At 36.3% G+C, this 27,871-nt stretch overlaps 2 protein-coding genes across 2 annotated transcripts; one reads left to right on the top strand and one right to left on the bottom strand.

The window, feature by feature from the left end:
• Positions 1-166: 166 nt before the first annotated feature.
• On the bottom strand, positions 167-14,858 carry LOC144635375 (uncharacterized). The gene is made up of 12 exons (XM_078494483.1): positions 14,714-14,858; positions 13,247-13,563; positions 12,871-12,915; positions 12,263-12,438; positions 8,912-8,915; positions 7,816-7,894; positions 6,353-6,669; positions 5,976-6,020; positions 5,424-5,599; positions 2,571-2,907; positions 891-935; positions 167-449 (listed from the first exon to the last, which is right to left on the bottom strand). Exons 1-11 carry the CDS (start codon positions 14,785-14,787, stop codon positions 892-894), a joined length of 1,614 nt encoding a protein of 537 aa, XP_078350609.1. The 5' UTR covers positions 14,788-14,858; the 3' UTR covers positions 167-449; position 891.
• Positions 14,859-19,715: 4,857 nt separating this feature from the next.
• On the top strand, positions 19,716-26,810 carry LOC144636777 (uncharacterized). Its single transcript, XM_078495975.1, has 7 exons — positions 19,716-20,187; positions 20,767-21,074; positions 21,379-21,423; positions 21,855-22,030; positions 23,707-24,043; positions 25,585-25,629; positions 26,600-26,810. Exons 1-6 carry the CDS (start codon positions 20,084-20,086, stop codon positions 25,626-25,628), a joined length of 1,014 nt encoding a protein of 337 aa, XP_078352101.1. The 5' UTR covers positions 19,716-20,083; the 3' UTR covers position 25,629; positions 26,600-26,810.
• The last annotated feature ends 1,061 nt before the right edge of the window (positions 26,811-27,871 follow it).

The following is a 27,871-nucleotide window of genomic DNA, read 5'->3' as shown; positions in this document are numbered from 1 at the left end:
TTTAAATTTTTATTTTTTTATAAGGGGGGTTTTTATATATTTAAAAACCTATTCCCAAAAATTAAAAATTTTACGTGAAAATTTCCCTTTAAACTGAAAAAAAAAGGTTTATTACAAAAAAAAAACCGGTAAAAGGTCGTTTTATTTAGTAAAATTAATTATTGTACTCATTAAAACGTCATCGCGAGGCAGGTTTCACGTAAAATGACATGTAATTACTGTTGAGACAAAACAAATCTCACCACATTTTTTTAAATGCTTTATTTATTTTTTGTCACTGATTGTGAGGCACAACAAAGGTACTAAGCGTGAGTAAGGAAAGCGGACCTCTGTCCTCTCCCTCACTTGGTTTGTAAGCGATACTAAATCCTGCAACCAACAACCATGCGACTACAGCAAGCAAAATCAGTTCTACTGCCTCATCAGGTCTCTTCGCTCTGGTTCTGTTTCTGCAATAAAATAAGAACAAAATACTTCATGCTATTAAAGGTTTTTTCTTCTTTATACAGTGATTTTAGCCCTGAACTTTATCAACTAAACTCACCCCAAATTAAAACTTCGTATTCCAAGCTCTTCATTTATTACAACACCTCTCTACCTTAACTACACCAAATTGAAGCCTACTTGATCGAGCGTTAGTAATTACCAGAGGTACATGCAGTTTGGTTTTGGTTTTATAGTTACAGAATAAGTGATTTCAAGGAGGTTTTGCCAGGCTACTTCCAAACGTAATCGACAATAATTTAACCTCACTAAGAACAGCAAATCTTTGCGCTAAAAAGTACAATACACCCTACCACAATCCCCTTCCCCTTTTTTGCCGGTCCCTCACCTTTTCCTCACCGTCCTCGGCATTTTTTTTTTACATTACCAAAATATATATTTTTTACCTTAACGCAAGTAAACAGCCAGCACATCAGCAACGCCGACGTTTTCTGTGGTGTAAAAGGAAAAAGGTATTCTTGTTATATGTGTGGGATATTATTAAGCTTTTCAAAGTGAAACTAGAAATGATTTTTGTACAGAGCAATTAGAACTACAAGTATCCTAAGACACAGGTTTGCCAAGCAAACACAGTAAAATGATTAAGCGAGACCAGGCTTTCTTATACGGCGCGCATGTAGCTGCCTCTGTCTCAACGTCAGGACAAAAAGAAACAATTCTGCTTAAAACGTGAACTTTGTACACGGAATATGGATTGATAAATTAATTACCGTAATGATTCGATTTAGCGCCCGGGGCGCTTATTTACTTTTTGCACCTCAAGGGAGGGCGCTTAATCGAGACAGGGCGCTAATTCGGGACAGGGCGCTTATCTAATTTTTCGAGAAATAACCAAATGTTCAAAACAAAACTTTAATAAATATTAAGATAACTAACAATAACAGAAACTGTAACAGCAGTAAATTGTTGCAAGTTCAGCTACTTTTAAAAGAATTGTTCGTTTTAGCAGTAATTATATACATGTAAGGTATGGTAAATGTTCATGCGTTTATCTACTTAAGTAGATGACTTCACTAGGGAGTTATCCACAATAGGGGGCGTTTATTAGAATAGGGGCACTTATAAGAATGAGGGCGCGTGTTAGAATGGGGGCGCTTATTGGAATAGGGGCGCTTATTGACAAAAACATATTCGAAGGAGGGCGCTTATTCGGAAGGGGGCGCTTAATCGAATCATTACGGTATTGTTGCCCATCAGTTTTGAAACCTCTTACTGCCTTTAAATTCCGAACTCAAAACAAGCCAGAGGTTGCTTCTTAGTGCAAAAGGCGCCGTTGAACGGCGGACTGAGTTCCAGAAATATTTGTGGGGGATTAGCAACGCGCTTGGTGTGAATCTATTGTTTCGAGCGAAGACGGTATCTTCACCAAAAAGAGCTGGAAACATTCTTGTAGCCGTCAACGCTATAAGTTTTAATGACTTTTCTTTCAACCTCAAGAAAATATATTTAGGCTATTAAAACCTAATTAGTGAAAAATAACTGTAACAGCGAATAAAAGAACAGCTATAAACATATCCGTCAGGATTCATTTCTGATTTCATTAAGACCGGTTTATTAACAATAAGAGAAAAGGAACGCGTAGAGAAAAGCGGAGCTAGTGTTTATGTAGTGGTCGGAATTCTAAAGTTTTATAAGGTTTTGAATGCTTTATCACGCCGCCGTGAATTGAAGATAATTTTATCATCTCAAATTACCGCTTTTTGCACAAAAGAAGAAGTTAAATTAATGACGGTGTCAGTTAAACAGTTAAAAAACCTAACTTTTACCAGACTATTTTACGACTTTTCTGTTAAGAAATTGTACTCACATGACTGAGCTGGGTAACCGGGCATCTAAGTCGCAAGTAACACGCAAGTTGCAGCTAAGTCGCAAGTAACCCTCAAGTAATTCGCAAGTAATTTGCAAATAAGTCGCAAGTAATTCGCAAGTAACTCGCAAATAAGTCGCAAGTCGCAGCTAAGTCGCAAGTAAAAAAAAAAGAAGTGGGAAAATCTGTCCCTTTGAAACCACCGAAGATAACTAGTTGAGTGTTTACCCTTACTTCTGATCAATGTTGTTCTACTCACCGTGTTGGCTCCATGTGGAGTAACCGCCCAGTTTGCTGTACACTATGACGTTACCGTTTGGCATTTTATTCAGAAACCCCTTCTCCCAGTCACAGGCCGGGCCGGTGATCCCCATCCAGCCAGCATCTTCCTCACAGCCGCCATAGTTTCTGTTGATGAAGAAGTTGCGACCGGTTTTTCCTTCGATAGAAAAGGCGTTCGGTGACTCGGTGTTTATGTCAGACCAAGGGCTTTCAGTCAGCTTGTCCTTTGAGAACCAGTTCAGCTTGTCTGATCCCTGGGCGTTGAATTTCAGCTCCTTCACCGAACTCCCATCTTTATAAAGGACAACCCTTGCCTGTTTAAAACAAATTACCATACATATCTTTGAAATGTAGTACAGTAAAAACCCGCGTATAAGAACCTAGGTTTCTTCAAGTTAGCCTAAACAGGTTCTTATATAAATGGTATTTAGTGTAAAATTAGGCTAACTAGGTTCTTAATTAGGTTCTTAACTTTCGTTCAAGAAATAAAGTATAATTTTTAAATGATCTGGTCTTTAATGTCCAATAACAGTATTCTTGGAGGCTTCGGTAAGCAAAATACTACACTATTTTAATCTAATTCTGTTAAAATCAAACCTATACTGTAACCTTCACTATAATTCCTAAGAAATCTTGTATACAAAACAACATAACATGATAAAATGCTACAGTTCCTCTTTAAAAACAGACTGTGTTATAAATATATTTTTGAGAAGATTTAATTCTATATTTTTGAGATTATTTTTTTTCTTTTTTGAAAATAAGAACCTGTTTTAGCCTAAAATGGTTCTTATGTGAAGGGTGCTTAAAAATGAAATTTTAGCCTAACAAGTTCTTAAATGTTAGATTCTTATACGCGGGTTTTTACTGTACTGGTAAATGATATATATATATATATAAAAAATAAACAAATGTAGTCCGTGGCCGATGTATTTCATTGGCAACGAGAACGTCGCCTAGCAAAGAGCTTTATAAGCAACCACCGTTCTACACGCGCATTTTGGTTTTTAAATGTTTGTATATTTTACAAATCTCATCTGAGAACAAAATTAAATATTCAGTCGATCATTTTATTTCCGAAACAAAATTCAAAAAACTTCCGGAATTGAAAACGTCCGTGACTCTTAACTGGCAGAAACGTTCAACCAAATCAAAGATTTTAAAACGACGCCAAAATATCGTACACGTTAGAAACATTTGGGCAAAATAAGCCCATGGATATCAAGTTCAACCTTTCTCCTGTCTGCTGAATTGGTATGGTAAAATTCAGACAAATTGTTGGCTGTGAATTCATGTCAAATTTGAAGGCGGTCATTTTAGTTTCCTCCCTTGTCATAAACTGAGAGTTACGAGGTTTTTCGAAGATTTCTTGGGTCCAGTCTCCTCGTTCCTGCATGCTGACCACTTGTAATTTATTCGGCTCCAGACCATCAACTTGCAGACCGCATAAAAAGCAACAAAGACGCGACAAAAGCAGGAAAAGGTTTTTAATTTATCCTCTTATCTGATGCGAGGGCCCCCTATGTGGCCTCAAAAACTAAACTAACTGTATAGTCTTGCGTGATGTTTGCACAGTCCGAAGCGCCAAACCAAAGACTTACTATCCTGTGTTAGTGTGGTCAAATTTCTTCACTAATTGCTATTGTAAATATTTACAATTCCCAAAATCGGCTTTCTACGCCGGTGTATTTGTAACAAAGTGATGTTCAACTCGCTTTTAGAAAATCAAATTATAGAAACACCGAGTCGAAAACTTAACTCATAAAACTGCTCTTGCACGCCTTAAATTGCCGAAGAAAACGCAATAAAACAAACTCAAACAATGCGAAAATATCCCTATTTATTTTTATATTACAAATGCACAGCCGTAAAAGCCGATTTAAGAAAGCTTTAAACAATATTTACAATAGCAATTAATAAAGAAATTTGGATAACTATATTGACAAGCTGTGACCGCACAAACATGGGATGGTAACTCGCTTTGGTATAATAGGCTAAAACTTGCTAGTTAGACACCCACTTAATAAGAACCTGTTTAGCCTAAAATTTGATAAGTCGATATTATGGATCCTCTTTGGAGACACCTAGGATCCTTATCACTCAGTTGCAATGTAAATGTCAATGCTGCTGGAGTGAATCATTAAATATTGTTATTGATACAATCACAAAATATAAATAAAATGGTATGCCAATTTCCCAGAAGGAAAAACTCTATTCATGACAATGCAAATTTTTCTTCGGAAAAAAAGAACCTATTAAGAACCTAAGCTACGTTTGTGCTAATTATTACCATTTATGTAATAACATGTTTAGGCACAATAAGAAATGTAGGTTCTTACTCGCTGGTTTTTACAGTATTTTTACAGTGTTATAGCGAGTGGTAGCAAATCGATAAATTTGGTATCACGCATGTGTGGATAAAAATGATATCCACACATGTGTGATATCATTTTTGACCAATCAGCTCACAGACTTTGCCATGTTTCAATGCTGAATGAGCCAAAATTTATCAATATCGATATAGCATCTTCGGATCTTCTGCGGCAATCTTTGGAAATTTTTTGTAAAAGTTCGGAAAATGTTCGGAAGCATATGCATTCGTATGACCTTCGGACAACATTTTAAAAATCTTCGGAAATCTTCGGAAAATCGTTAAAAACCTCGTTTTTAGTAGGTTTATATAATAAACAAAATAATATATGGTTGCTGGAACAGATGTGTTATATTTCTCGAGTTCAAATCGATATCTGATTTGAACACTCGAAGATAAATTTCATATCTAGATAATACTATATATCCATTACCTATCCATTACCTATATTGAGCCTACCTCAGACGGGCGAAAGTCACCCCACTTCAAAACGATCCTGTTCTTGTAGTCATTAGGATACTGGTTAGTGACGTCAAGAGCGTCCATTTCGTCTTCAGCGTATGTATCACCTGAGTTAAAAGCATCGTAAGCTCTTTTGTCTGCCCCGCTAACTGCCTTGAAAACCAAGGTCCAGCCTTGTGAAGAGAAAAGCAAATCAGCACAGTTAGGAAGGAAAACGTTTTCTAAAATAGCAGTCGGTAAGCAGCTCGTGCAAGATCTCAAGTGAATGGTTTGCTATCCTTCGAGAAAAAAAAAAAACAGAACAAACAACTGGAGCAATAGTTAATGAGTGCTACTGTACTTCAGTGCTAAAGAATACATATGTGACAAGCTATTTTATCGCTGTTTTGTTTGACGGTTAAACTGTGATCAGGTGGACATATTTACCGCCCTGTGTTATATTTTTCTCGCACTTGGATGTTAACAAAGCTTGCCCCAGGTTGACCGCGTTTTCCCTCTTATCATATACTAGATGTCTAGCAGGAAAAAGAGTTCATATCTCATGCTAACCTCCGCCAGCCATGTCACAATACACTGGAAAGGCTTCCCTCCTGTCTGTTGAAAAAAGGTAAAAGTTGATAAGTTTATCGCACTGTGAGGTAAGAGAATTTTCAAAAACTTTTCATGAAACAATCAGGTACCACTGAAATCGTTTACAGACTCCCAAGCTCAATTGATTATCCTGCAATTTTTTTGGTTTTTCTGTGAATTTGATATAACACTTCATGTCCGTTTTTTTTTTCTCACCACCGACTGTTCCTTGTCAATGTATTGAGTTTTGTTTAACTAACAAAGATAGAAAACTCGCAAGGGATTTTTTGCGTTTTTTCCCCCTCTAACTTGAAATGAAACATGTACAAAAAATGGTCAGAGATTAGAAAACGTACCACCCAAGAAGATCCAGTAAACTCCATCAGTCGTTTGTCCGTTGTCCAAGAGGTCTTTACACGAATAACCTGGATTGCTCTTATCTGAACCGAGTGGATGCTCTTCAAATTGCAGAGCTTTCCAAAAGTTACCATCACACATGAGCAATATTCCGCGACGGTACTTTAACACACCGGCTGTATTGGAAGTGCAGTCGCAGTTGCTTGAAGGAACTTCGGTACCACATTCATTGCTCTGTCCAGCGATTGTAGTAAAGCACACCGTGCTAGTCAAGATAATGCACAATATGGCCAGATATCTCATGGTTAACCAATATCTGTCAAGAAACATGGAACGACACGAGTGAAGTCCACTTGTAATATTTTATAGTTTGTTTTTTATACTTTTCATATTCACGCAGTTATATTTTAACGATTGTCATGTGATTTTTAAATAATGTATATTTTTAAAATTGTAAATTTAAGCAGTTTAGCTTTAGAAGGCTGCTTATCTGAAATATTTTTATCTAGCTATCTGATTTCATATTCAATGCGTTAGTTTGTCAGAAAAAAAGGAAAAACTGTGGAAAAATGACGAAAGCGTCTAAAACGCCGAAAAGCGCGCTAGATTCGGGCCTAAGTATTCCTTCTTTCTTAGAACAGTATGCGGACAGTCTGCAAATAAAAAAACCGTACTGGTTTAAACGCGCACTCACTGTTTTAAAGATGCCTTTTATTTTCGCGTGTCTTAGGCTTGTAGTTTCGTTATTATTTCCTTCCACTGCCAAATGTCAAATGTTCGCGAACATTAAACCAGCGAAAATTAATCTACATAAAGCCGAAATGTAAAGGTGTAAATCGCTCGATAAAATTGGTAATATGAACCGATAAAGGTGTTCTTTTTTATTACATATATTATTGACAATTAAGCTCTATTTTATTCTGGACGCTTTGTACTTTGAATAGTTCTTTTTTGCGACATGCGACCGTTCCGCGAAAATTTTGCACAAGAATTTTACCGACCAATTTAACAAGATTTTCGCATATATGTCAGGTTCCAAGCCTTGCGAAAATAAAGGGAATCAGGTTATTTGAAGAGGAAAGTTAATATTATAATTTGGAAGTAGGAAGATATTAAAAAGCAGGGGTATTGGTGTGTAGAAATATGTCGAAATGTAAAAGTCTTACAGTGACCAATTTAGAAGTGTAAAAGGCTTTTTCTAAACAAATGTGTAAGTGTGGAATCCTGCCGGCGAAGAAGTCTGAAAGTGTTAAAGTTGGGTGGAGTAGAAATATCAGTGTGTCCTTGAGCTCCTTAAACCTCCGTTGTGAATCAATCTAGCTGTGAAGATCACTTTATTGGAAAGGGGAGATTCAGTGCGAAAATAAACGACAAAAACGACTATGGACTGGATTTGGCCTGTAAACCTTAAACGTTTTGCCTCTTAAAATACATCGAGTCGATATGAGTACCTAACACTTACCTTTCGTTTCTGCACCGAAGTCTCCGATAAAGATTGGTCGAATGAAAAATGATACCTTGCAGTTCGGTTTTCATTGAAACTAGAATTCAAAGGCTGTCAATCATATTTACCAAACGCGAGCTCTCCTACTCGTAGCCTCCCACGCAGTGAGGAGGAGTGTAACACGATCGCCCCTAACAACTTCTGCGTAAGAAGCTCCCCTAATAGATGTTATGATTTATTCCCAAGATACGATACAGTTCGATGAAACATTTTAGCGACGGGGTGCCTTATTAATAATAACGGTTGTTTAATATATGTATTAAAACAAGTTCACTCGACAAAAATATATCCCAAGAATGGAAAGGACACAGGCTAAAATGTGCTCGTTCACAGTAACACTTTAATGGACTCTAAGCTATAGAATTGAGATGCTGTTGAATGTTTTGTTAATTGTTTAGTTTTCCAAATTTTATTTACAAGACCCCAACTGGAATAACTTATAACTGAAGTGCGATGCCAGCCTAAATATTAATTATTTATAGATATATTGATTATTGGCATTCACCATGGTCGGGGAGTGAAGAAGAATAACAGATTAATAATAATAAAAAAAAACTTTTGCGGAAAAATAATGGGATAATGGCCCTGGCTTTTGAGAATAACAAAGTAACGGAACAGATATATCCCTTGGAAAACTCAACGTTATCCACTTTTGCGCCATTTTACCATATTATAGGGCAAAAGAACGCACACAATATGCCACGTTATTACACAGTAGAACAGGGCAAAAATACGGGCGGACAAACTTACGGAATACAGACCCAAACTAAGCAGAAAAATTGGTGGAATAATAAATCCCTTATTCGATAGTTTACATACGCGCAGACATTTTGCTCGTTGCTCGTATTTTTCCTTGCCCCTTCGGGGCTCGGAAAAATACTAATACTCGCAAAATATCCGCTCGTATTAGATGTTAAACCATCGAATAAGGTGTATATATTTCTCTGGAATAAGGTTTCTTCTTGACTGAAATCATGGATAAAAATGAGTGCGTTTTGATCTAGATAGATTGCAAATTTACTAGATTAGGTCTGTTCAACTTGTGTTTACATACAGCACTTCAAATTTTGGAAAACAGAAACTGAGTCAACCATTTTTTAAACTTAAACATGCTTAAACGAAGGGTGGAAGCCAAGCGGCTTTCGAGAAAATGCTTTATTTTAAATGTTTTGACGTCAAGCAGCAATTATTAGAGTAAACGAACACCCACGCTTACATAACGCGTTTCTAGAATTGTCTTGTTATGACTGTATTTACTTTCACTGTAAGTTCGTCTTTTCCCGCATCTTGAAAATAAATGTCTGTGTCACGGCTGAGTTAAGTTTATTTTTTTTTAAGTCTTGCCAAATACTCGCTATAAAACAGTAAATGTTTGCAAAGAAATTACTTCTTTGCATGTAAATGACAAAAGCATAGCTTCCTTGCTACCAAATCTGTCCGGCTCCGTGCCGTAAAAATTTAAAGTTTCCACTGCTGTATCACTAAGTGCAATAAACCTCAAGTTTTGTTCAAAAAGAAAACTAAAACTGACCTATTCAGATTTTGGTTCTCGAGTTTATTTGATGGTGAATTATTTTTTTGAGGCAGCAAACGGAAATTAAATCACGGTCAAATGAATCGAATGAATTCAAATTCTAGAAACGCTTTTTGTAAGCGTGGGTGTTCTTTGCATTAATCAGTAGCCTTTACTGTGGGTTACAAAGAAATTTATAAGCAACTCTAATAATTGCTGCTTGACGTCAAAACATTTAAAATAAAGCATTTTCTCGAAAGCCGCTTGGCTTCCACCCTTCGTTTAAGGAAAAAAAAAATGGTTGACTCAGTTTCTGTTTTCCAAAATGTGAAGTGCTGTATGTAAACACAAGTTGAACAGACCTAATCTAGTAAATTTGAAATCTATCTAGATCCAAGCGCACTTATTTTTATCCATGATTTCAGTCAAGAAAAAAACCTTATTCCAGAGAAATATCGTTGAGTATTCCAAGGGATACATCTATTCCGTTACTTTGTTATTCTCAAAAGCAATTTATTATTAATCTATTATTCTTCTTCACGGCTGAGTTAAGTTTATTTTTTTAAGTCTTGCCAAATACTCGCTATGAAACTCATGTTTGCAAAGAAATATATCATGATATATCTGCTGCGTTGTCTTCAATACGGCTATCGGCCAGGTTCTGATCGATTCTAATATCATGGAAAGAGGAAGATCTTCCGTCCAGTCGGACGATTGTAAGTATGAGCCGCGAACGCTCATTTCAATTTTGATTTTGACACGTGAAACGATTTTTCGGTGGGATTTGATTGTGAGCGCATCTGGATAACTTTGGAGGCAAGTTGTTTTCTTCTCGGTTTGTTTGGAAACATATGATTGCTTTTCTTAATCTGCGCAATTCTTGTGTTGCAGCTTTGAGCTTTGATCGCTCGAGTAGCGGCTGCAGTTATATACAGTAGAACCCCGGTAACTCGAAAATAAACAAATGTAGTCCGTGGCCAATGTATTTCATTGGCAACGAGAACGTCGCCTAGCAAAGAGCTTTATAAGCAACCACCGTTCTACACGCGCATTTTGGTTTTTAAATGTTTGTATATTTTACAAATCTCATCTGAGAACAAAATTAAATATTCAGTCGATCATTTTATTTCCGAAACAAAATTCAAAAAACTTCCGGAATTGAAAACGTCCGTGACTCTTAACTGGCAGAAACGTTCAACCAAATCAAAGATTTTAAAACGACGCCAAAATATCGTACACGTTAGAAACATTTGGGCAAAATAAGCCCATGGATATCAAGTTCAACCTTTCTCCTGTCTGCTGAATTGGTATGGTAAAATTCAGACAAATTGTTGGCTGTGAATTCATGTCAAATTTGAAGGCGGTCATTTTAGTTTCCTCCCTTGTCATAAACTGAGAGTTACGAGGTTTTTCGAAGATTTCTTGGGTCCAGTCTCCTCGTTCCTGCATGCTGACCACTTGTAATTTATTCGGCTCCAGACCATCAACTTGCAGACCGCATAAAAAGCAACAAAGACGCGACAAAAGCAGGAAAAGGTTTTTAATTTATCCTCTTATCTGATGCGAGGGCCCCCTGTGTGGCCTCAAAAACTAAACTAACTGTATAGTCTTGCGTGATGTTTGCACAGTCCGAAGCGCCAAACCAAAGACTTACTATCCTGTGTTAGTGTGGTCAAATTTCTTCACTAATTGCTATTGTAAATATTTACAATTCCCAAAATCGGCTTTCTACGCCGGTGTATTTGTAACAAAGTGATGTTCAACTCGCTTTTAGAAAATCAAATTATAGAAACACCGAGTCGAAAACTTAACTCATAAAACTGCTCTCGCACGCCTTAAATTGCCGAAGAAAACGCAATAAAACAAACTCAAACAATGCGAAAATATCCCTATTTAATTTTATATTACAAATGCACAGCCGTAAAAGCCGATTTAAGAAAGCTTTAAAAAATATTTACAATAGCAATTAATAAAGAAATTTGGATAACTATATTGACAAGCTGTGACCGCACAAACATGGGATGGTAACTCGCTTTGGTATAATAGGCTAAAACTTGCTAGTTAGACACCCACTTAATAAGAACCTGTTTAGCCTAAAATTTGATAAGTCGATATTATGGATCCTCTTTGGAGACACCTAGGAGCCTTATTACTCAGTTTCAATGTAAATGTCAATGCTGCTGGAGTGAATCATTAAATATTGTTATTGATACAATCACAAAATATAAATAAAATGGTATGCCAATTTCCCAGAAGGAAAAACTCTATTCATGACAATGCAAATTTTTCTTCGGAAAAAAAGAACCTATTAAGAACCTAAGCTACGTTTGTGCTAATTATTACCATTTATGTAATAACATGTTTAGGCACAATAAGAAATGTAGGTTCTTACTCGCTGGTTTTTACAGTATTTTAAAGATAAACTGCAGTGTTATAGCGAGTGGTAGCAAATCGATAAATTTGGTATCACGCATGTGTGGATAAAAATGATATCCACACATGTGTGATATCATTTTTGACCAATCAGCTCACAGACTTTGCCATGTTTCAATGCTGAATGAGCCAAAATTTATCGATATCGATATAGCATCTTCGGATCTTCTGCGGCAATCTTTGGAAATTTTTTGTAAAAGTTCGGAAAATGTTCGGAAGCATATGCATTCGTATGACCTTCGGACAACATTTTAAAAATCTTCGGAAATCTTCGGAAAATCGTTAAAATCTCGTTTTTAGTAGGTTTATATAATAAACAAAATAATATATGGTTGCTGGAACAGATGTGTTATATTTCTCGAGTTCAAATCGATATCTGATTTGAACACTCGAAGATAAATTTCATATCTAAATAATACTATATATCCATTACCTATCCATTACCTATATTGAGCCTACCTCAGACGGGCGAAAGTCACCCCACTTCAAAACGATCCTGTTCTTGTAGTCATTAGGATACTGGTTAGTGACGTCAAGAGCGTCCATTTCGTCTTCAGCGTATGTATCACCTGAGTTAAAAGCATCGAAAGCTCTTTTGTCTGCCCCGCTAACTGCCTTGAAAACCAAGGTCCAGCCTAGTGAAGAGAAGAGCAAATCAGCACAGTTAGGAAGGAAAATGTTTTCTAAAATAGCAGTCGGGTAGCAGCTCGTGCAAGATCTCAAGTGAATGGTTTGCTATCCTTCGAGAAAAATACAGAACAAACAACGGAAGCAAAAGTCCTATCCCCCCAAAACAATCGCAACTGCTACAGTTGAGAAGCAGAAGGATTACAAGCTTACGAGTGCTACTGTACTTCAGTACTAAAGAATACATATGCGACAAGCTATTTTATCCCTGTTTTGTTTGCCGGACGGTTTAGCTGTGATCAGGTGGACATATTTACCGCCCTGTGTTATATTTTTCTCGCACTTAGATGTTAACAAAGCTTGCCCCAGGTTGACCGCGTTTTCCCTCTTATCATATACTAGATGTCTAGCAGAAAAAAGAGTTCATATCTCATGCTTACCTCCGCCAGCCATGTCACAATACACTGGAAAGGCTTCCCTCCTGTCTGTTGAAAAAAGGTAAAAGTTGATAAGTTTATCGCACTGTGAGGTAAGAGAATTTTCAAAAACTTTTCATGAAACAATCAGGTACCACTGAAATCGTTTACAGACTCCCAAGCTCAATTGATTATCCTGCAATTTTTTTGGTTTTTCTGTGAATTTGATATAACACTTCATGCCCGTTTTTTTTTTCTCACCACCGACTGTTCCTTGTCAATGTATTGAGTTTTGTTTAACTAACAAAGATAGAAAACTCGCAAGGGATTTTTGCGTTTTTCCCCCTCTAACTTGAAATGAAACATGTACAAAAAAATGGTCAGAGATTAGAAAACGTACCACCCATGTAAATCCAGTAAACTCCATCAGTCGTTTGTCCGTTGTCCAAGAGGTCTTTACACGAATAACCTGGATTGCTCTTATCTGAACCGAGTGAATACTCTTCAAATTGCAGAGCTTTCCAAAAGTTACCATCACACATGAGCAATATTCCGCGACGGTACTTTAACACACCGGCTGTATTGGAAGTGCAGTCGCAGTTGCTTGAAGGAACTTGGGTACCACATTCATTGCTCTGTCCAGCGATTGTAGTAAAGCACACCGTGCTAGTCAGGATAATGCACAATATGGCCAGATATCTCATGGTTAACCAATATCTGTCAAAAAAACATGGAACGACACGAGTGAAGTCCACTTGTAATATTTTATAGTTTGTTTTTTATACTTTTCATATTCACGCAGTTATATTTTAACGATTGTCATGTGATTTTTAAATAATATATATTTTTAAAATTGTAAATTTAAGCAGTTCAGCTTTAAAAGGCTGCTTATATGAAATATTTTTATCTAGCTATCTGATTTCATATTCAATGCGTTAGATTGTCAGAAAAAAGGAAAAACTGTGGAAAAATGACGAAAGCGTCTAAAACGCCGAAAAGCGCGCTAGATTCGGGCCTAAGTATTCCTTCTTTCTTAGAACAGTATGCGGCCAGTCTGCAAATAAAAAAAACCGTTCTGGTTTGAACGCGCACTCACTGTTTTAAAGGTGCCTTTTATTTTCGCGTGTCTTAGGGTTGTAGTTTCGTTATTTTTTCTCCCACTGCCAAATGTCAAATTTTCGCGAACATTAAACCAGCGAAAATTAATCTACATAAAGCCGAAATGTAAAGGTGTAAATCGCTCGATAAAATTGGTAATATGAACCGATAAAGGTGTTCTTTTTTATTACATATATTATTGACAATTAAGCTTTATTTTATTCTGGACGCCTTGTACTTTGAATAGTTCTTTTTTCCGACATGCGACCGTTCCGCGAAAATTTTGCACAAGAATTTTACCGACCAATTTAACAAGATTTTCGCATATATGTCATGTAGGTTCCAACCCTTGCGAAAATAAAGGGAATCAGGTTATTTGAAGAGGAAAGTTAATATTATAATTTGGAAGTAGGAAGATATTAAAAAGCAGGGGTATTGGTGTGTAGAAATATGTCGAAATGTAAAAGTCTTACAGTGACCAATTAAGAAGTGTAAAAGGCTTTTTCTAAACAAATATGTAAGTGTGGAATCCTGCCCGCGAAGAAGTCTGAAAGTGTTAAAGTTGGGTGGAGTAGAAATATCAGTGTGTCCTTGAGCTCCTTAAACCTCCGTTGTGAATCAATCTAGCTGTGAAGATCACTTTATTGGAAAGGGGAGATTCAGCGCGAAAATAAACGACAAAAACGACTATGGACTGGATTTGGTCTGTAAACCTTAAACGTTTTGCCTCTTAAAATACATCGAGTCGATATGAGTACCTAACACTTACCTTTCGTTTCTGCACCGAAGTCTCCGATAAAGATTGGTCGAATGAAAAATTATACCTTGCAGTTCGGTTTTCATTGAAACTAGAATTCAAAGGCTGTCAATCATATTTACCAAACGCGAGCTCTCCTACTCGTAGCCTCCCACGCAGTGAGGAGGAGTGTAACACGATCGCCCCTAACAACTTCTGCGTAAGAAGCTCCCCTAATTGATGTTATGATGTATTTCCAAGATACGATACAGTCCGATGAAACATTTTAGCGACGGGGTGCCTTATTAATAATAACGGTTGTTTAATACATGTATGGGGAAAACAAGTTTACTCGACAAGAATATATCCCAAGAATGGAAAGGACACAGGCTAAAGTGTGCTCGTTCACAGTAACACTTTAATGGACTCTAAGCTATAGAATTGAGGTGCCGTTGAATGTTTTGTTAATTGTTTAGTTTTCCAAATTTTATTTACAAGACCCCACTAAAATAACTTATAATTGAAGTGGGATGCCAGCCTAAATATTAATTAATAATGGGTATTTTGATTATTGGCATCCACCGTGGTCGGGGACTGAAGAAGAATAACAGATTAATAATAATAAAAAAAAAACTTTTGCGGAAAAATAATGGGATAATGGCCCTGGCTTTTGAGAATAACAAAGTAACGGAACAGATATATCCCTTGGAAAACTCAACGTTATCCACTTTTGCGCCATTTTACCATATTATAGGGCAAAAGAACGCACAAAATATGCCACGTTATTACACAGTGGAACAGGGCAAAAATACGGGCGGACAAACTTACGGAATACGGACCCAAACTAAGCAGAAAAATTGGTGGAATAATAAATCCCTTATTCGATAGTTTACATACGCGCAGACATTTTGCTCGTTGCTCGTATTTTTCCTTGCCCCTTCGGGGCTCGGAAAAATACTAATACTCGCAAAATATCCGCTCGTATTAGATGCTAAACCATCGAATAAGGTGTATATATTTCTCTGGAATAAGGTTTCTTCTTGACTGAAATCATGGATAAAAATGAGTGCGTTTTGATCTAGATAGATTGCAAATTTACTAGATTGGGTCTGTTCAACTTGTGTTTACATACAGCACTTCAAATTTTGGAAAACAGAAACTGAGTCAACCATTTTTTTAAACTTAAACATGCTTAAACGAAGGGTGGAAGCCAAGCGGCTTTCGAGAAAATGCTTTATTTTAAATGTTTTGACGTCAAGCAGCAATTATTAGAGTAAACGAACACCCACGCTTACATAACGCGTTTCTAGAATTGTCTTGTTATGACTGTTTTACTTTCACTGTAAGTTCGTCTTTTGCCGCATCTTGAAAATAAATGTCTGTGCCACGGCTGGATTAAGTTTATTTTTTTTAAGTCTTGCCAAATACTCGCTATGAAACAGTAAATGTTTGCAAAGAAATTACTTCTTTGCATGTAAATGACAAAAGCATAACTTTATTGCTACCAAATGTGTCCGGCTTCGTGCCGTAAAAATTTAAAGTTTCCACTGCTGTATCACTAAGTGCAATAAACCTCAAGTTTTGTTCAAAAAGAAAACTAAAACTGACCTATTCAGATTTTGGTTCTCGAGTTTATTTGATGGTGAATTATTTTTTTGAGGCAGCAAACGGAAATTAAATCACGGTCAAATTAATCGAATGAATTCAACTTCTAGAAACGCTTTTTGTAAGCGTGGGTGTTCTTTGCATTAATCAGTAGCCTTTACTGTGGATTACAAAGAAATTTATAAGCAACTCTAATAATTGCTGCTTGACGTCAAAACATTTAAAATAAAGCATTTTCTCGAAAGCCGCTTGGCTTCCACCCTTCGTTTAAGGAAAAAAAAAATGGTTGACTCAGTTTCTGTTTTCCAAAATGTGAAGTGTTGTATGTAAACACAAGTTGAACAGACCTAATCTAGTAAATTTAAAATCTATCTAGATCCAAACGCACTTATTTTTATTCATGATTTCAGTCAAGAAAAAAACCTTATTTCAGAGAAATATCGTTGAGTATTCCAAGGGATACATCCATTCCGTTACTTTGTTATTCTCAAAAGCAAGGGCCATTATCCCATTATTTTTCCGCAAAAGTTTTCTTATTATTAATCTATTATTCTTCTTCACGGCTGAGTTAAGTTTATTTTTTTAAGTCTTGCCAAATACTCGCTATGAAACTCATGTTTGCAAAGAAATATATCATGATATATCTGCTGCGTTGTCTTCAATACGGCTATCGGCCAGGTTCTGATCGATTCTAATATCATGGAAAGAGGAAGATCTTCCGTCCAGTCGGACGATTGTAAGTATGAGCCGCGAACGCTCATTTTAATTTTGATTTTGACACGTGAAACGATTTTTCGGTGGGATTTGATTGTGAGCGCATCTGGATAACTTTGGAGGCAATTTGTTTTCTTCTCGGTATGTTTGGAAACATATGATTGCTTTTCTCAATCTGCGCAACTCTTGTGTTGCAGCTTTGAGCTTTGATCGCTCGAGTAGCGGCTGCAGTTATATATTTACACGTGAATCTTTCAAAATCCGTCAGCACAATTAATGAGCATAATAAGTTTGATTTTGCCTTCTTCGAATGTTGTAAGAATTAAGCGTTGAATAAAATTAATTATTATATATCTGCTGCGTTGTATTTGACCGTTTTTGCGCACAGCATTACACGGGTAATTGTCTGTTAACCAGCGATTACAGAGACCGTCACATGCAAACTTAATACAATTCTGATCGTTTTTTATATACGACAGAAACAACAGACAACAGATTACTGAAGACTAAATAAAAGCAGAATATGTTCACAATCGGTTTTCAAATTATTGTCACATACAGCGAATGATCTAAACAATAACATAAGCGCCGCAAACCACAATGGTCCGTCATGGGTCTTAAACTCGCTTGTAGTTGACAGACAAGTATATGAAAGTGCATGATAAATGATCATCGCAGTGAATTTCCAATTTAAGCAAGTGGAATAAAGAAGCCTGAAAAAAATTCAGGGCTTCAACGGGATTCGAACCCGTGACCTCCGCGATACCGGTGCGATGCTCTACCAACTGAGCTGTTGAAGCCACGCATCATATAAATTATATTACATCAGACAAATATATATTAATTTTTAAAATGAATAGAAATTAAACCGTCCAGCCCTCTGTAATAAATAACACTATAATCGATTGGAAACCTGCAACGCTGGCTACGAAAAATTAAAAATAAGCCAAATGGGAACGAGAAGGTAAGCGAATTTCCAGAACTGGGAACATGCATTTAGGGAGTACTTTTCACTGTATGTCTGATTCTCGCCGTGGATATTAGATTTTTTATTAGTCATTCAAACTCGGTGGAAAATGAAAAAAGGAAATAATTTTTTTAAATCCAGACTCTAAAATGTTAAAAAATCAAATTACTACACTTAAAAATGAAATCAACTGAAAATAAGGCGGGTTAATATCAAAACGAGTTCAAGATACCGATATCAGCATGCCGTGAAGACTGCAGTGTCTTTCGTTGACTTCATTGACGGAGGTCTGCTGAAGAGCAGACTTCAAAAACGTCCAAAAATGCACTCTGCACTAAAACGGGCAAGGATTGCACTCTTTACTATCTGTTGATGTCCTCCGGCAAGACGAAATTTAAAATTCTGTATTCGGACAGTTTTAAATTTCCCTCAAATGAAATTATAATGTCTGCGTTGAACTGCGGTCTATTTTGAGATCTATAAAAGTTTCAGTCTGTTCTAAAGATTTGAAATTGGACGAAATGTTTTAAAATGTAATGTTTACTCTTGTCGGCACTGACCTAAAAGCTTAAGCAAAAGGAGTTATTTTTAACTATTAATAGCTAGGATCTCGCAAAAAATATTTCAAACTAATGCGACCATTGAAAGGGTGAATGGGTTTACACACATCCACGTTTAATATTGCTGCATTCGATATCAATAAGTAAACAATTTGAAAACTGTGGAAGTGCCTTGGAGTTTAAGATAGCAGGACGTCTTCCTCACCAAAAAATTAAAATTGTTCCCGAAAGGAAGAACGCTGCCATTACCTCTGTTTGCCATCGTACCGTTCGGCTATTACTAAGACGGAAACAATTACAAATGTAGATTAAAAGGACCGTGTCACGGATTTTAGCCAACTGATTTAAGGCTTGGGAAATGAAGATCAATTTCGGTAAAATATATAAAAAAACGTTTCAAAACAGCGAAGAAACATTTAAATGACACAGCAAATACAAAAGAAGGTACGGATGGCCTAAATTGACGAAGATTGAAAAGGATTGCAATATGATTTTGAAATATTGTTAGGGTGAACAGTTTTCAATGTTTATCTCGTTTGCTGGTAACTTATTATTAATTATTATGATTTCAGGTAGTTTAGTTTTGGATTAGGTGCAGTTATCAGAAAATTTTGGTCTGGAGTAGTGTATCGTTTTTCTTGAAACTAATTAGTTGCTTGAAGAATTTAGTCTAAACAAAATTAAATCAGGGTGGAATTAATCGAATAAATTCAAATTCTAGAAACGCGTTATGTAAGCGTGGGTGTTCGTTTACTCTAATAATTGCTGCTTGACGTCAAAACATGTAAAATAAAGCACTTTCTCGAAAGCCGCTTGGCTTCCATCCTTCGTTTAAGGAAAAAAAATGGTTGACTCAGTTTCTGTTTTCCAAAAGTTGAACAGTAAATTTGCAATCTATCTAAATCCAAACGCACTCATTTTTATCCATGTCTTTTTTATTCATGATTTCATTTAAGAGGGGGGGGGAGAAAAAAAAAAAAAACCTTATTCCAGAGAAATATCGTTGAGTATTCCAAGGGATACATCTGTTCGGTTACTTTGTTATTCTCAAAAGCCAGGGCCATTATCCCATTATTTTTCCGCAAAAGTTTTTTTTTATTATTATTAATCTGTTATTCTTCTTCAGTCCCCGACCATGGTGGACGCCGATAATCAAAATACCCATTATTAATTAATATTTAGGCTGGCATCCCACTTCAGTTATAAGTTATTTTAGTGGGGTCTTGTAAATAAAATTTGGAAAACTAACCAATTTAACAAAACATTCAACGGCACCTCAATTCTATAGCTTAGAGTCCATTAAAGTGTTCCTGTGAATAACGGGAAAATTTTAGTCTGTGTCCTTTTCATTCTTGCGATTTATTCTTGTCGAGTAAACTTGTTTTCCCCATATTAAGCAACCGTTATTATTAATAAGGCACCCCGTCGCTAAAATGTTTCATCGGACTGTATCGTATCTTGGAAATAAATCATAACATCAATTAGGGCAGCCTCCTACGCAGCAGCTGTTAGGGGCGATCGTGTTATACTCCTTCTCAGACCTCGCGGTTGGTAAATATGATTGACAGTCTTTTTATTCTAGTTTTAATGAAAACCGAACAGCAAGGTATAATTTTTCATTCGACCAATCTTTATCGGAGACTTCGGTGCAGAAACGAAAGGTAAGTGTTAGGTACTCATATCGACTCGATGTATCTTAACAGACAAAACGTTTAAAGTTTCCATAGTCGTTTTTGTCGTTTATTTTAGCTAAATCTCCCGTTTAGATTAATGTTCGCGAACATTTGACATTTGGCACTGGGAGAAAAAATAACGAAACTGCAACCCTAGGACATGCAAAAATAAAAGGCATCTTGAAAACAGTGAGTGCGCGGTTAAATCAAAACGATTTTTTATTTGCTTACTGTCCGCATACCTTCTCAGAAAGAAGGAATACTTAGGCCCGAATCTAGCCCGTGTTTCGGCGTTTTCAATGCTTTCGTAAATTTTCCACAGTTTTTCCTTTTTTTTCTGACAAACCAACGCATTGAATATGAAATCAGATAGCTAAATAGAAAATATTTCAGATAAGCAGCCTTCTAAAGCTGAATTGCTTAAATTTACAATTTTAAAAATATACATTATTTAAAAATCACATGACAATCGTTAAAATATAGCTGCGTGAATATGAAAAGTATAAAAAACAAACTATAAAATATTACAAGTGGCCTTCACTCGTGTCGTTCCATGTTTCTTGGCAGATATTGGTTGACCATGAGATATCTGGCCATATTGTGTATTATCTTGACTAGCACGGTGTGCTTTACTACAATCGCTGGACAGAGCAATGAATGTGGTACCGAAGTTCCTTCAAGCAACTGCGACTGCACGTCCAATACAGCCGGTGTGTTTAAGTACCATGACGGAAAAGGGCTCTTGTGTAATGGTTACTTTTGGAATCCTCTGCGCCTTACAAAACTCGGCTCAGAAATGTATCCAGGTTATTCGTGTAAAGACCTCTTGGATAACGGACAAACGGTTGATGGAATCTACTGGATCACCTTGAGTGGTAAGTTCTCTTATCACTGATCATTTTTGTACATGTTTCATTTCAAGTAAGAGATAAAAAAAAATCGCAAAAATCCCTTGCGAGTTTTCTATCTTTGTTAGTAAAATAAAACTCAATACATTGTCAAGGAACAGTCGGTGGTGAGAAAAAAAAAAACGGACATGAAGTGCTATATCAAATTCAAAGGAAAACCAAAAAAATTGCAGGATAATCAATTTAGCTTGGGAGTCTCTAAACAATTTCAGTGTAATTCTCTTACATCTCAGTGCGATAAACTTATTACAGTTAAACTTTTTTCCAACAGACAGGAAGCAAGCCTTTCCAGTGTATTGTGACATGGCTGGCGGAGGTTAGCATGAGATATGAACTCTTTTTCCTGCTAGACATTTAGTGTATGCTAAGGAGGGAATACGCGGTCAACCTGGGGCAAGCTTTAATTACATCCAAGTGCGAGAAAAATATAACACAGGGCGGTAAATATGTTCACCTGATCACAGCTAAACCGTCCGGCAAACAAAACAGGAATAAAATAGCTTGTCACATATCTATTCTTCAGTACTGAAGTACAGTAGCACTCGTAAGCTTGTAATCCTACTGCTCCTCTAGTGCAGAAGTTGCGATTATTTTTGGGGCTAGGACTTTTGCCCCCGTTGTTTATTCTGTTGTTTCTCGAAGGATAGCAAACCATTCACTTGACATCTTGCACGAGCTGCTACCCGAATGCTATTTTAGAAAACATTTTCCTTCCTAACTGTGCTGATTTGTTCTTCTCTTCACTAGGATGGACCTTGGTTTTCAAGGCAGTTAGCGGGGCAGACAAAAGAGCTTTCGATGCTTTTAACTCAAGTGATACATACGCTGAAGGCGAAATGGACGCTCTTGACGTCACTAACCAGTACCCCAATGATTACAAGAACAGAATCGTTTTGAAGTGGGACGACTTCGACCCATCTGAGGTAGGCTCAATATAGGTAATGAATATATAGAGGCCGAATAGGTCAAGATCCAACCAATAGTAGCTTTTAATATTATTTTAGCTATAGGAATTTTTGTCTTTTTATATTAATTGTAATTTTTTAGCTTTAGGAATTTTTTCTCTTTGTCTTTTATATCAAATTTTACTCTTTTTATGTTAGCTATAGGAATTTTTGTCTTTTTATATTAATTGTAAGTTTTTAGCTTTAGGAATTTTTCTTTTTGTCTTTTATATCAAATTGTAATTTGTTTTTATATTTAGTTAGTATTAACAGATGAAGAGCCATGTAGTATGGATATACTGTTAATAAACCATTATTATTATTATTATTATTATTATTATTATTTTTTTTTTTTTGTTCGGAGATATGAAATTTATCTTCGAGTGTTCAAATCAGATATCGGTCATCAGAATATCCCATACTAGCATAACTCCAAATGTAGTGAGCATGTCGTCACCAAACTTGGAAAGTGAAGAGAGGATAAAACTCCAATTTTTTTTGACAACCAAAACTAACAGCACCTGCCAAATTATGACGTCATTATTGATGACGTCATACCATACCGTTTATTTAAAGTTTTTAAGAGGCCGTCTTTCTTAAAAACACCCAATCAAAATTCGCGTCAAAAAAGAATTTTGCCTGAAGCTCTGGCAACTGAAAGACGTTGCCGAGGCTAGATTTAAAAAAGATTTGGTTTGATTCAAAATGATTTTTAGGCCGCGTTAGGAGCCCTCAAATATTTTGCCGCTTCGGGACCCGCCGCAACGTCTGAAAAATTAGAAAAATAGGCATTTTCCGAGCCGCTGTCAAATATTTTATTTGCATCGAACACCAACAACTTTTATATCAATTTGTTTATAAACATTTCTAGTAATAATATTATTAATAATAATAATAATAATAATAATAATAATAATAATAGAATTTCAATGAATTTAAGTATTTTATCATCAACTACTGTAATTTAATATACTTTATCTACTTTCCTGAATATTGTTTTCGTTACCGTTTTCTTTTTTTATTATTATCTGTAAGAGCATTGAGATTTTTAAATGTTAAGCGTAATAAAAAATATTAATATTATTATTATTATTGTTATGTTCTTTACGTGATGTTTGCTTAAAGTCCTTAGCGCCGAGACCAAACCATGGTCCTGGGGCACTAAAGGGTAGCCAGTTTTAAGCTTGACAACACCCTCCTCAAAATATTCGCTGTACCCAACAAGGTTATCTTCTGTAGTTCACTGATGCTTATTTGGCCGGGGATTCTTACAATATAATAATAATATTTTTATTATTATTATTATTATTATTATTATTATTTTTTTTTTTTTTAAAAAAAAAATATATATATATTAAATTATTAATATTATTATTTCCTCGCTCACAAGTCCGCTGAGACGGCTTTTTCGCTTCCGTAGAAAAAAAATAGAAAGAAAACCTATGAGTAAAAGGGCATACAGATTTGAAAGACTTGCTTCAATCCCCCGTGCTTACCTCGAGTTTGATAGTTGAGATTTTTTGTCTCTTTACAGCATCATCTTTTCAGAAAGGTTTTACCAAAATACGGTTAATTGTAACAGGCTATGTAATATCTGGAATTTAATTTACCAGTACTAAATATCAAAGATATGTATGGTTATTTGTTTTAAACAGGCAAGGGTTGTTCTTTATAAAGATGGGAGTTCGGTGAAGGAGCTAAAATTCAACGCCCAGGGATCAGACAAGCTGAACTGGTTCTCTGTGGACAAGCTGACTGAAAACTCCTGGAGTGACGTGAAAACCGAGCCACGGAACTCCTTTTCTATCGCAGGAAGGGAAGATCGCAGTTTCTTCATTAACAGAAACTATGGCGGCTGTGAGGTGGATGCTGGTTGGATGGTGATCACCAGTCCGTCCTGTGACTGGGAGAACCGGTTTCTGAATGAAATGCCAAATGGTAACGTCATAATGTACAGCAAACTGGACCGTTACGCCAAATGGAGCAATTACGGTAAGTACTAGAACAACATTAATAAGAAGTGAGGGTAAACATTCAACTAGCTTTCTACGGTGGTTTCAAAGGGACATAGATTTTCCCACTCCGAATTACTTGCGAGTTACTTGCGAGTTACTTGCGACTTAGCTGCAACTTGCGAGTTACTTGAGACTTAGCTGTCCGGTTACCCAGCTAAGGCATGTGAGTACAATTTCTTAACGGAAAAATCGTAAAATAGTCTGGTAAAAGTTAGGGTTTTTTACTGTTCAACTGACACTGTCAGATCATTAATTTAATAGCACTGAACTTCTTCTTTTGTGCAAAAAAGCGGCAATTTGAGATGATAAAATTAGCTTCAATTCTCGGCGGCGTGATAAAGCATTCAAAACCTTATAAAAGTTCAGAATTCTGACCACTAAATAAACACTAGCTTCGCTTTCTACGCGTTCCTTATCTCTGATTCCAAAAACAAATTTTCTATTCGTTAATGAACAGACTTCTTTTAATTGTAGTTTTTGAAGCACCGTTGTAGTTTTCTAAATGGCCTGTACACGTACGAGAAATAAGGCGATCTCTAGTGCAGTAAGCCCAAGGTTTAATAAAGTTATTTTCGGTTATTTCATCGCGCATTCGTGCATTGTCTCCTATTGCAGTGCAGGAGAGTAAGCTGAAAGTATTGCCGCCAACGTAAAGCACATCAAAATGAAAGTAAAAATAGTAAGAAACTTCATGATAGTTATACATTATTAAAATTCTTCCTCAAGAGAGTCCTTGTTGTTTCTCTGCAATGTGGTCCTGCTTGTCGATTCACATGGCTTAGCTGGGTAACCAGGCAGCTAAGTCGCAACTAAGTCGCAAATAAGTCGCCACTCGCAGCTAAGTCGCAAGTGAACAAAAAGGAATGGAAAAAAATCGATGTCCCTTTTAAACCACCGTAGCGATCGGGTATAGGTTTTCAGTTTGTTTACCTTTTAGCATTTTATGTCGCTACAGCATACTCAGAAACTTTGCTGTTTATATGTCTGAGAACTGTTTGCTTTATGTTTCATGTTAAGAAATTTAAAGTTAATTAACCATATACAAGTGGTATTCCTTTTGTACGCCTAAACTGGCTCTAATGCAAACTCCTTCCTAATAAAAGTCAACCATTATTGAAACGCACATTTTTCCAATTAACATCTCGGTAACATTCTGAAAAAAAGAAACTCTACCAAAGCCCTTTTGAGAAAAAATGTATTCAGCAGTTATATTCGGAATTTAAAGGTAGTAAGAGGTTTCAAAACTGATGGGCAACAATAATTAATTTATCTATGCATACTCCGTGTACAAAGTCCACGTTTTAAGCAGAATTGTTTCTTTTTGTCCTGACGTTGAGACAGAGGCAGCGCGCGCCGAGAGCTGGTCTCGCTTAATCATTTTACTGTGTTTGCTTGGCAAACCTGTGTTTTAGGATACTTGTAGTTCTAATTGCTCTGTACAAAAATAATTTCTAGTTTCACTTTGAAAGGCTTAATAATATCCCACAACAAGAATACCTTTTTCCTTTTACACCACAGACGTCGTCGGCGTTGCTGATGTGCTGGCTGTTTACTTGCGTTAAGGTAAAAAATAAGCAAACATTATGGAACAAAGGCATAATGTTATTTATGTCGCGACATGATGCCTATGTAATAACCCGTTGTGTCTCATTGGTACCAGGTACCAAGATTGCGTAAATTCTATCCAATAAGGTTTAAGGGCGGTTCCATTAGCTTTATAGGCAAGGTTCAATGTTCACTGAGTCCTTCTTTCCCTTGCCATCAGCTCGGATTAACATCTCAAGAGATAAGTTTTTTCCCGCCACCTCCCCTTTCGCCAACCAACGGGTTATTACGGTATCTTTTGTTTTTTAGTTCTTGTTAGTGGCGTTGTTTTTCGCCCCATGTTTGTTTACTTAAGTTTATCAGTTTACATAGTAATGCTGTGTTGGTGCTGTAGTTTGATCCAATATTAAAACCTGCCACATCCGTGGCCAGATTCATCCAACACAGTTGTCTGTATTTAATCTCGCGCTTCTTGGTTGTTCGGAATATCGTGACATGTTATTTACCACAGAGCTCACGTTCGACGCTTGGCTGGTTTAATGCGTAAATGCCGCGACATAAATATATTTTGGTAATGTAAAAAAAAAATGCCGAGGACGGTGAGGAAAAGGGACCGGCAAAAAGGGAAAGGGGATTGTGGTAGGGTGTATTGTACTTTTTAGCGCAAAGATTTGCTGTTCTTAGTAGTGGTTAAATTATTGTCGATTACGTTTGGAAGTAGCCTGGCAAAACCTCCTTGAAATAACTTAACTGTAACTATAAAACCAAAACCAAACTGCAGGTAGCTCTGGAAATTACTAACGCTCGATCAAGTAGGCTTCAATTTGGTGTAGTTAAGGTAGAGAGGTGTTGTAATAAATGAAAAGCGTGGAATACGAAATTTTAATTTGCGGTGAATTTAGTTGATAAAGTTTCAGGGCTAAAATCACTGTATAAAGAAGAAAAAAACTTTAATAGCATTAAGTATTTTTTTCTTATTTTATTGCAGAAACAGAACCAGAGCGAAGTGATCTGATGAGGCAGTAGAACTGATTTTGCTTGCTGTAGTCGCATGGTTGTTGGTTGCAGGATTTAGTATCGCTTACAAACCAAGTGAGGGAGAGGACAGAGGTCCGCTTTCCTTACTCACGCTTAGTACCTTTGTTGTGCCTCACAATCAGTGACAAAAAATAAATAAATAAATAAAGCATTGGAGAAAATGTGGTGAGATTCGTTTTGTCTCAATAGTAATTACATGTCATTTTACGTGAAACCTGCCTCGCAACGACGTTTTAATGAGTGCAATAATTAATTTTTCTGAATAACACGGCCTTTTACCGGTTTTGTTTTTGTAATAAACCTTGTTTGTACAGATTAAAGGGACCGTAAAAGTACTAAATTTGGTGAATAGGTCTTCAAGTAAATGAAACGCACCTAGTACATCAAGATGAAGATTTAAAATAAATTGTTGTTGAAGGAATAAGGGAGCCATACTAATTTTTAAGTGTTTTTTCAGTCCACAAGGACAAAACTTGAAAGAATCAGCCTGACTTTTTCAAGTTGAGATCTAAAGTTCCTTATGGCATTACAATAATATCGCTTGTTTATCGCTTCAGTACACTTGCATGGTGATTTATAAAAAAATGGACGACTATTCGTAAATTTCATATGTCTTTAGGCTCTTGAGGTTTTGAAGTGAAACTGGTGACAGTGCCCCTTTGAGGCCTTGAGAACACCAGTCACGAAAAAACCGAGCATTGGGTGGCAGAAGTTGAAAAATCGTTATTTTATTGTTTTGCTTATTGACACCTTTTAGGTAGACCAAAAACATGATGCAGTTTGTCTCGCCGAAAGCCTTATTGTTTAAAATTAATAATTAATTTGGGGTGGGTCTCAATATCTCAACATTTCAAAAAGGGTGTGTCAGAAAATAATGCATTACGTTAGGGGTGGGTCATGGTTAAATTATTCATTCAACGGCATATAAAATAGTTCAAAAATGCTATCAGAATGCCTAAAACAACATTTCTGAGGTTATAAAAATCTAAATTTCTCCGGGGAACCATCTCCCCAGACCCCCTACTTTGCACGTAAGATCATTAACTCAAAACCACCAACTATTATCATTCATTTAAGAGGAATTCTATGTTAGAATGAAGCAAAGTGGGAAATGAAAATTTTTGACCCCCTTCATATTTTGCATGCAATAAGATATTCAGAAGGGATGTACAAAAATGCCCTTTTTTAAAGTTACAACCTTATTGTTTCCATGACAACACAT

Source organism: Oculina patagonica, chromosome 13 (genome assembly GCF_052425735.1).
Source record: "Oculina patagonica isolate OP01 chromosome 13, crgOcupat, whole genome shotgun sequence".
NCBI classification, from domain to species: Eukaryota; Metazoa; Cnidaria; class Anthozoa; order Scleractinia; family Oculinidae; genus Oculina; species Oculina patagonica.
The sequence above is the reverse complement of the archived record's forward strand: the minus strand, read 5'-3'. Positions and strand labels throughout refer to the sequence as shown.